At 34.3% G+C, this 10754-nt stretch overlaps 1 protein-coding gene across 1 annotated transcript in view; it reads right to left on the bottom strand.

Annotated features, from left to right (window-relative positions):
* Window positions 1-376: 376 nt before the first annotated feature.
* Window positions 377-10754, bottom strand: part of ScpX (Sterol carrier protein X-related thiolase) — a 61970-nt gene continuing 51592 nt past the window's right edge. The window contains exons 7-9 of the mRNA XM_081762742.1: window positions 10399-10552; window positions 8235-8464; window positions 377-1697 (exon numbers count right to left, since the gene is read on the bottom strand). Coding sequence (XP_081618868.1) covers window positions 1507-1697; window positions 8235-8464; window positions 10399-10552 — 575 coding nt within the window. The 3' untranslated portion in view covers window positions 377-1506. The remainder of the gene's footprint in view (window positions 1698-8234; window positions 8465-10398; window positions 10553-10754) is intronic.

The raw sequence follows: 10754 nt of genomic DNA, 5'->3' as shown, positions 1-10754 counted from the left end.
TGGTGACACGTCTATTGATAATGAAACAGTTGTAAGTGATACATTTCTGATGACACCTTTTTCTTCTTTCTTTCTTTCTTTCTTCTGCAACGTGGCTAATGAAATGTACAAAATTTCGAAAATAGAGAAGTTTAGCTTTCATGCCGTTCACATATTTATGTGCAAGACAAGAGAATGATTCTTCCCACATTTTGAACAACTTAACACAGCTGAAGCTTGCTCCAATATATAGTCCTGACGTTAAGCAATCGATTAAAATTCTGGCCTGCGAAGGAATTTCGGATACCGAAGTGACAAACTAAGATTACATTTACTGGAAAATTAGATTTTTCCCAGGTCTTAGTAAGCATTTTGGGAACTGAAAAAAATACAGAAATAGAAAATCAACGAATTTATTTCTTAACCGTAATACAAAATACAAAAATAATTTTCAATTCATTCTTGAAAATCTCTTCCCTATAGAAATTACAGAGGAAAGCTTAATTATAAACATTCTAACTGGCCCCGTGTCGTATTTCATTTCAATCACAGTTCTCTGTCACACGTAAACTATCACTCTTAAAAACAACGATTTAATTAACTTTCAAATAAAACTTCTACAACTGATTCATTTTAACAATCAATATCCATAAAACGACGCTTTCTAAGTACAAGGAAGTATTATAATTTTTTTCAATACTAAAGTATATGTTTTAAACTCTAAATACATACTTACTTCATGAAAAATGCCCCAGTTTCAGAGTTTATATACACATATTTTTTAAAGAAGAAACCAAGTATTATCCTATAATAAATAATTCTTGGAATATATATTTTAAGCCTTTCACTAATAATGGACTTAGAGAACAATAATACAATTCGATTTACAGGTACAATTCGATATCTATTATTAAAATAGTGCGTAACACATTCAATATCATTCTCCTGGTTGTTTTATAGCAGAGATTATCACCCTGGAAGACAACGGTGAATGATGTGCTCAAAATTTCCCAACATTACACGAACACGTGCCAAATCTCAAGTCACTCGTTTAAAGAAGTACATTCGTGTTCAACAGAATTACCTCAATATTTACGTCATGAGCCACCATATAAATATTTGTAAGTGCAACATACAACAACAATTTCAGTAAAAAGATAAAAGAGAGCTAGAGGAAGAAAGTTAATTATAATAACAGAAGAGTTCGCGACAGTCTAGCACCATTTTCAAGCATATCACTGGTTTTCTTAACTCTCGTGTACCTTTATATAATATAATGTGTATGTATTGCCGTAATCCCGAATATTAATGTACATAATAATGTGACCATTTATTTCAAGAGAAAACCAATACAATCCCCAAAAAATCAATTTCTAACATTTTTAGTAACTCTGCTACTGCACTAAAATTGCAACCAATATCCCCCTTGAATGTTACTCATATATCTTTCCAGAATAACTGAATTACTTTTATGTTATGGATATATTGTGATGAATATGTGACATTTTTTTCTGTACAAAAGGAGCTTCACAGCTTTGATCTGATCTGGGCAATTTTGTCAGCAGCACGCTTCTGCAGCTCTGTTAACTTCATTGCAAGACCCATGTTGCCCTGAATCTTGATTTTTCCTTGGAAAAATGCTTTCTGAGGATTCAATCTTCCAGTCATCAAGTCCATAATATCTTCATCGCTTACTATGAAAGTTACATCAGGTTTAGCTGAAAAGAAACAATTTTGAATAGTTATAATGATTATGTAAGTTACAAAAGCAATATGCTGAAAATATATATGTAAAATTCACACCTATCGTAACTTTAACAGATTTCCAGCCCAACGATGGAAACCCAATATGTTATCCTCCACAAAAGCATTCCAAAAAAGCCGCCAATGTTTTTTTTTTTTCTTTCTTTCTTTTTTACTATCATGGTGTTTTCCAATTGGAATTCCTTTCGGAGGTACATACAGTTAAGAAACAATATTATTGGGTGTATGAGACATTTGACAGAATATTCACTGGAAAAGTTCAGATCTGTGGACAAGTAATACTTGGATTTTTTCACCACAGTAATTCTCGTAAGCGCATTACTGACCAAAAACTCAACAAATGCCATTGTACGAGCACTGTATTTGCTAGGAGTGACACTATATGACTTTCTTTTGTTTCACAAACTCAAATTACCACTTCGTGGCAGATGATGAAGTTATGAAACAATTTGCAGGAGCAGAAGACCATACCGGTAAGTACCTATAAGAAGTGTTACGACAAATGTATTATTCACTACAAGGGGTGTATGGAATCAAATAAAACCTATTTTGAAGGAAACAAAATCAATGTGAATGATTAAATCAATATTTTGTGTTTAATAGAAGAATTAGTGGCATTTATTTGACAGATTATAGAAAAAAACAATGAAAATAAGTGGGAGAGAAAACAAAATGTAAAATATATAGGAAAAATAATAGTTAAAAGTAAAGAAAGTAGTGTTTTGTTTGATTTTGATTTTAGTTTATCGTTCCTTTCAGCAGTGAGGCCATATGAGACGTGGGATCAGAACTACATGAGCTCTCCCCCCAACAATCGAAGCCGGATCTCTGACGCCAAAGGCGCGTACGCTAACCGCTTAGCCATGAGGGAGCTCAAATTAGTGTTTGGGGAAAAATATTGAGAATACTGAAGTAGGATATTACAGACGTGTTAAGACTACGAGGGTGGTTTGCGGGTAGAATGGCAATGGGTTTATTCACCTCTTGCTACGGAAAATGAAGTCTGCGAAGAGCAATTCTGAGGATACTAACACGCAGTGTCGGACTGGCCAAGTTGAGGGCCCGTGGCGCGGGTCCTTAAAGCTCCCCGCCCTCCTTCCCCCAGTTGCAAAACATGATATGTGATCTTTTCTGTATTGAAGAAATATTTAGTACAAAAGATCGCAAAAAAATTCCAATAGTTACTGAGACAATCAAACGTAATCGTGAAGTCACTTCAGTTACTGTAACAGTTTTTTTATGCAGTTCTTCACTTGATGAGGCAATCAAATCAATTTTTCTTTGTTTACATTCTGGAATAAATTTTTCTGTAGATATGGAAAGTAAAGGAAACAAATAGTTTTGACTTATCGTAGATCTTAGTCTAGTATTAACAATTTTCAATTTAGAAAATGCCCTCTCACATATGACTGAGGACATCGGAGGGTTAAGAACAAATTTAAAAGCAGTGTACAAAATACTAAACAAATAACACTGTTGCGAAAGCTGAAACAGAAGATAAAATGTAAATGATAGACATTTAAAACACTTTTGATTGTTCACATTTTCATTTTTTCACACACAGTTTCGGAAAGACGACTGAGAAATAAAATGTTCAAATTACCGAGATTACTGTCGAATCCATATTACATACATACATACACACATTCGATGGGTATCTGGACAAAGGTGATATGTCCATTTTTCTTCGAAAATCAGGTTTTGACTGATATGGATAATGTCGGAAGTGTTTTTTGCATTTGTAGCACATTACATAAAAACAAAAGAACCCCCAGCAAATATTCTATTAACAAAAACAAAGTTTTGCATGAACCTCTGATTTATGAGATGCCATGAATTTTGTGTCCTGCAAAAATTAAAGCACGGACATATCACCTTTGTCCAAATACCCATCGAATATTATATATATATATATATATATATATATATATATATATATATATATATATATATATATATATATATATATATATTGCATGAACTACTTTTATTATCCGCCATTCCCCAAAGCCTTTTTAAATATTTAGAGGTGTTACATTTTAGTTTTCTTTCTTGCTGCTCTGCTTTTAAATAGTGCTTTGAAACCACCTCATAACATGAAAATTTGAGTTGTATCGGTATTGCAGGCAAGATGTGATATGCAAGTTCTACCGTAACTCTGGAGCACTGGAATAATTTCAACCAAACTTGATACACGTATGATCTACAATCTGGTACAAAAAAACTGCGGAGTAAGCCGCCTTTAGCTCTAATAAGGGTGGGGGTAGAAACGTGTGACATGTAAAAGTAATCGTAAATGACATATTAATATCGAATATAAAGTGTTTGAAGTACGTAGCTGATATGAATACTGACACTCCTGATTTCGTTAAGTCCAAGTTCGGCCCCCAACAGCATGGTGGGTGGGAAGGAATGAAAGACAAAATAACCATAGTTTTTGGAGTCGAGAAAATCACTGACCTGTTTGAAGTAACTTTTGGAACATAGTTTCAACTTTAAGCTGGGCTTTTATCATGTCTCTTCGATTAAATTTCGTATTCTGTAGGGGTAAGGTGTTCAAACAAAATAAATAAACAAAATCTTCGTATATGGAGAACTGAGGAGACTCATAAAATGGGTGAAATTGTGCATGAGTCACCAAACACAAATATGTTTTGCACCATTTCATCTTCCAAAATAAACGGTCTGTACTTCTATCCCGAAAATACTGTACAACGATATTGTATATCAGTGAATTACTTTCATTTTTATCTTCTAGTTATTTTGGGCAACGGTGCTTAAAAGTACACAATCTGGTGTTAAGAAGAAGAAAAAAACAGATGACATGTTGTTTATTTTATATATGCAATTAATGAGTAATCGTAGGAGCAGTAATTACGAATAACTGTTTGTTTCGAGTTGCTATGACAATTGAAAATAAATTAATGGAGATTTTGAAAAATAAAAAGGTAATTGTGATGTGTATGTGATGATTTTAATTTAATGTTTGTACAATCACTAGTTCTTAGTGGTGACTGATATCTAGTATTCGAATTGTGGGCAAAATGTAACGTATAAAAGAGAAAATTACGTATAAAGTAAGAAAGATATTATTTATTAGTAAACGGTTACATTTTTAGATGGTGTTTTCCGGCCAGGAGTATCTTGAGATTTGGTAGAAGTTAAGTAAGCATTCTCATAAATATAGTCACCACGGAGTATATTTTTTGAGAAGTAAAACGAAAATTTATAGGAACCTTAAAATGGATATTCACAGAGGTGAAAGTATTAATCAAATGGATAATAAATTGGAACAAATCACATAGCAAATAAACACTAAACTAGAACGAACAGACTCTAGGATGGAACAAATTCTGCACAGATTTACAATTCTACAAAGTTCTGTGCAAGTGGTTGAAACTCAAGTTAATGAGCCCACAAATCAAACTCGAGAATTACAGGACGAAATACATTCGATTAAGGAAAAGATTAGTACCGTAAATGGTAATCCTGATCCGGTCGTCAACATAGACAATATGCCAGCTGAACCCAGATTAGCTATAGAAGAAAGTGATATACCTGAAAGCGATTCGCAAAGGGATGATAGTCATTCTAGTATCGGGAGAGAAGAGAAAAGACCACATTCATCGCATCGTAGGAATCATATACGTAAAGTCTAAACATTTGAAACATTCTAATAGTTATTTTAGATTTAGTAAAATAAGATCTTTAACCAAATTTAGTGACCGATCGGAAGACACACCAGCCAGTACATTTTTGGAAAAATTTGAAGAGTGCGATGTAATTGGCGTAGACAAATCCAATTTTCTTAAAATTTTGCCACATGTTTTACTATCACCTTGCTCAGTATGGTTCAAAGCAATTAGGGGTAGTTTACGTAACTGCTTAGATTTCAAAAATGCTCTGCTTTCGAATTTTGAAAATGATTTTATGTTGGCAAACCGAGACGCCTTAGTTCGAAACAGACGTTATGATCCAAAAATTGATAATTATTTTGTGATTTCCGTTTATAATGAGTTGAAATTAATTAATCCATACCAACAGGAATCACAAGTTATAGCATCGATTCGAATATTGTTACCTTTTAGGTTACAGCAAATACTGATCTCTGGACAATGCGTTAATTTCAATCATCTAATTATGATAGTGCAAAATTTTGAAAGTCAATCAATGATGCAAGGTAATAATAACCGAAACCAAGCTAATACTAACCGAAACCAAGTTAATCCTATTATGTTCGAAATATCAATATAAGGGAAGAGTGTAATTCTAAGTACCTAATGTAAGAAGTAATGATAGATTCGATACCGGTAGTAGAACCGAACCTATTTTTAGAAGAAACAAAAATAGTAACCGTACAACATTTAGAAATCAGACAAATACTAGATCTAATTTTCCTCGAAGTGGGTTTCTTGGCAATTTCATAGAGGGCAGAAATTATCAAAACCAGAATCAAGGAGCTGGAGAGAGAAATAACAATACAGGACGGTACTCAAGATTGTGCCATTCAATGTAACCTAACCGACTCATTTGGTAATGTTAATTTAAACTAGATGTGGCTTACGTGGGACGGGTTAAAGCCACGCCAGCAACTTATTCGCTAGAGTGTTTTTCTGTAAATGAAACTAACCTTAAGGCTTTAAATTATGGCGTCCGTCAAAACATACCAAAGGTAAATGGATACAGCTAGTTAAAACGTTAGTTCCTTCAGAAGTTTTATCCAAGATTAACATAGATAATGTCGAGCTTCCAGATTGATTCTTAGTATAATATTTTCTTTATTTGTATTATTCTTTGATGTAATATTGATTAATTTTTGTTTTGTTTCACTTTTGAGTATTTTATGATTTATTTTGCAATTCGCCTCACTTATCAGTATTGTGCTTTCAAAAATCTTTCATAATCATCTTAATGATGCCCAAATGGAAGTAATAGGTTATGTAGTATTTCAATATACTCTAATTTGTCAATGATCCCGAATGATGCTGAGTCAAAGAATCTACTTTAGGACCTGAATAATTAATAAACAGATCACGTTTTGAATAAGTCCTCTTCGTCGATAAGTTTATAGAATTAAAGTATAATTAATTATTCAATGAATATAAGAATAATATTGAGATAAAAAATTATATGAGAGAATATAAGAATATATATATATGTATTATAATTTATATATACGAGGGTTATTCGAAAAATAAGGTAATCAAGTATGTAAAAATATGTAACGGTCCAGGATTCTTTCTTCAATTGTAACCAATTTAAGAAGTTCTAGTCGGAAGCCATATATACAACGATATTGTATATCAGTGAATTACTTTCATTTTTATCTTGTAATTATTTTGGGCAACGGTGCTTAAAAGTACATAATCTGTTGTGAAGAAGAAAAAGATTATATATATATGTCGATATCAGATAGATATTCATGTAATGGTAGTTACAGTAACAAGATATAGTTATTTGTTTGAAAGTTGCTATGACAACTGAGAAAAGAGAATTATTATTAATGGAAAATTGAGAATAAAGGTTCTTGTGAAGTGTATTAGATGTGTCTAATTTCCAGGCTATGCAATTGCTAGTTCTTGTGGTGCATGATAGTGGTGACTTATCTTATTATTCGAATTGTGGGCATAAATGTAACGTATAAAAGAGAAAATTACGTATAAAATAAGAAAAATATTATTTATTAGTAAACTCTTACAACTGTGGGTAGAAAAATATTTCTACATATGCTTACTACGTGGCTTATGCCACACCTCGAACACGACAGTGCAAACTGTATCAACTGGATGGTGCACGTTGCCACTTTCATCGAAATGTTAGGAATTACCTTATCATATCGCTACACTGGACGAAATGCTCATAATGATCAACAACATTTATGGTGGCCACCAAGATCACCGGACTTAACCACCTGCGATTTCCTTCTGCGAGGAGATCTTCAATACAGTGTACAAACAATCTCTACACCAAGACAACTGCAAGTGCGCATTGCTGCTGCAGTGCAAAACTGTTGATGAAAACATGCTGAAACGGGTGTGGGAGGAATTAGATTACCATATTGATGTACAAAGGGCAACGAAGAGGGCTCGCTCACATTAAGCATTTGAGAATTACTAAATTACAATTTTTACCACTAAACTTGGACAGTTACAGTACTAATGTAAAAAAATTTAAGTAATTTTCACAATTAATAAACAAATTATAAGGAGATGAAATCATTCAAATACTGAAACACACTATTATCTGAGGGAAAATATATTTTTAGTCTTTATTTATGAGAATCAAAAAAAAAAAAAAAAAAATCGAAATGAAGTTTTGAGTTACTGAGGCATTAAGAAATGTGAAGAATCAAAATCTACGAGAAACCTCAATTACTCCACACAAGTCGTGGTTCTTACGCTATATGATAAACGAAATGATCAAGTAATTTCCTAACCCACCTTTTCTCAATAACAAAATTGTGATAATGTTCCATAACAAATTTTGCATACCTTTTCCGTTAAATTCAACACTGCCTCTGCCTTCTTTGGCGTTGATAATCCAGTAGGCTTCTTTGCCACCAGGGCCATTTCTAATCTTAAAACCATAAACACCTCTCACTCGTTCGACTAAGTTATCTTTGTCATCTTTCATAGCCTTCTCTAGCTCTCTGAAGAAAAATGTTGCTTTAAATCCTTCAGGATCAGTAGCAGCGTTCGTCCAGTGAAGACCAATCGAGGACCTAAAACAACACATTTAATGGAACTGATGCATCTTGTGAAGAGACTATATATCGTTAATACACTTCAATCATCAAAACTGTTGTCTAGAGCATTCATTCAGACATACTTTCTTTTTTTTTTCCCTAAGAATATTTACTTGCTTCTCTTTCACTTTTACAAGTAGTATAGTGTATAATATATGCTGATAACTACTACAAAATAACACACAAATTAGTTATTACATACTTAAAGATTGCTATTATGCACCAATTTTTATACAATAAAAATACGATTTCATGAGATTACAACACTTTTAAGGAAAAGCTACCTGTACATTTGAAGAGTGCAAATGCAAATGCTCTAAATATGAATGATTACTATTTTGAGTGGGGCGTACAGTTTGTGGAAACACTACTGAACTTCAGGAAATTATTTCTTATAATATGCATACAATGCTCCCTTTCCAGGGACGTTGCAAAAAAAACGATAGAGGACAAACTCCTATGATCCATGGCTCTGTAGTGGGTCATAATGTGTACTCAGGGGTTCTGTTACTGCTCAGCTGGACGGTAAAATTCCAACTTCATGTGCATGCAGAGTCAGCTTCTTCATCTTTCTTAGCACATGCTCACTGGCTGTTTTCTGTGACAGGATAGCTCGGCGCGGCGGCTGCATTCGTTGGAATGAATAAAAACTTCATACGAGCCACCTTGCGGTAACCTGGGAATGGGGTGACATCAGATGCCAGGAGCTTGCCCCTAGTTTGGCATAGCTAATGTTTAAAAAATGATATGATGTGATGTAGTGAAATAGTGTTTCAATTAATATTGTTATGTAAAATACTTTGTTCATTTTCAGCCCGTGAAGGACTGACGGACGGGCAAATGCATACGTTCAACTGGATCTTAATATGTCAGAGCACCGACATGCAACGCTATTATTTACGTCTTTCTCAGTTCGTTTCTTCTTAATTCAAGTGCTTCCTAACTTCTCAAAATGCTAAGTCAACACCAAAAGCTGGTGTCAGTAAAGGACCTGATTAAACCATGAGCTCTCTTATGGCTAAGTGGTTAGAGTACGCGTTTTTGGCGTGGGAGACTCCGGTTCGATTCCCGGAGGCAGCACATGTGGTTCGGATTCCACGTTAATTAGTAGGTCCTGTCTCATATAGCGTCGCTGCTGAAAGGGACGTTAAACTCAAAATCAACTCAACTGAGTAAACCATTAGCCTAAACGGAAGTTATTGTTGCGTAACTTATTTCACTTCTTGTAAACCTCGAAAGTTCATCGTTACAGAAGAACCTCATACTTCATCCTACTAATGATGATTTCAGGGGATGGCCCGAAGTATATCTGCGATATGGGTTAGTAGTGTTTTCGCTGTACTACTGTAACCTCTTATGTAGTGAAAGTTCGCCCGACCCCTTCCCCGGGTGAAGTTTTCTACATTAATTCCTTTATTCTGGTTCCTTAAGATCCATCTTTATATTACAGTCCTAACTTCTTGCATTACTCGAAGGATTATTTTCCTAAAAACTATACACCCCACAAGTATTCCCCACTTAAGAAGTGTGTCCCGCTCATTTTAGATGTATCGATCTTACCGTCCATTGATATAACATGTAGCTGTTATCAGTTAGCTGATTGGGGTTTAACGTCTCTTTCCAGTGCCTACGCTACATAAAAATGTGAGCTATCCTTTAAAAAATGGGATTCGAACTACTCTTCAAAGTACTGTGGTGTTCTGCGTTGTACAGACTCAGCTAAATGACCAAAGCAAAACGTGTGTTAATTACAGGGTGAAATTCCAACTTTATAAGGAAATGTTTCTAAACTACTACTTTGCGCCTTATACCTAGGTACTCTTCTCAGACGTAACAATTCAAAACTTACGTTACTTCCACCAGAAGAGCAATATAAATTACTCTTATGCAATACTACGGAATCACCTTACCTTACTGCTCCAGGGAAACCCATTTTGTACAAAGCTACTACAACTGCTCCACCTAGTCCAATGTTGTGTTGCAGTGCAAGTTTAGCATTCGTCACCTGCCTCTTCCCAGCTATACCTCTCAATTGCCAACACAACTCAGTGCACTGGGCAAGACCTGAAAGCAAGAAATACAAACTTTAGGAAAATCTGGTTTTGAAATGCCACTATTCTGTTGTTCACCTGATGAGAGACAACCCGTTTTTAAATATCGTTAACATAACCAGAAACGCACTCAAACCTCTTCAATCCTTTCTACAACTAACAGCAAATACCGAATACGTATGTGCGTTGATGTAATACAAGTCAGTGAATTATAA

Source organism: Thermobia domestica, chromosome 6 (assembly GCF_964235325.1).
Source record: "Thermobia domestica chromosome 6, izTheDome1.hap1.1, whole genome shotgun sequence".
NCBI classification, from domain to species: Eukaryota; Metazoa; Arthropoda; class Insecta; order Zygentoma; family Lepismatidae; genus Thermobia; species Thermobia domestica.
The sequence above is the reverse complement of the archived record's forward strand: the minus strand, read 5'-3'. Positions and strand labels throughout refer to the sequence as shown.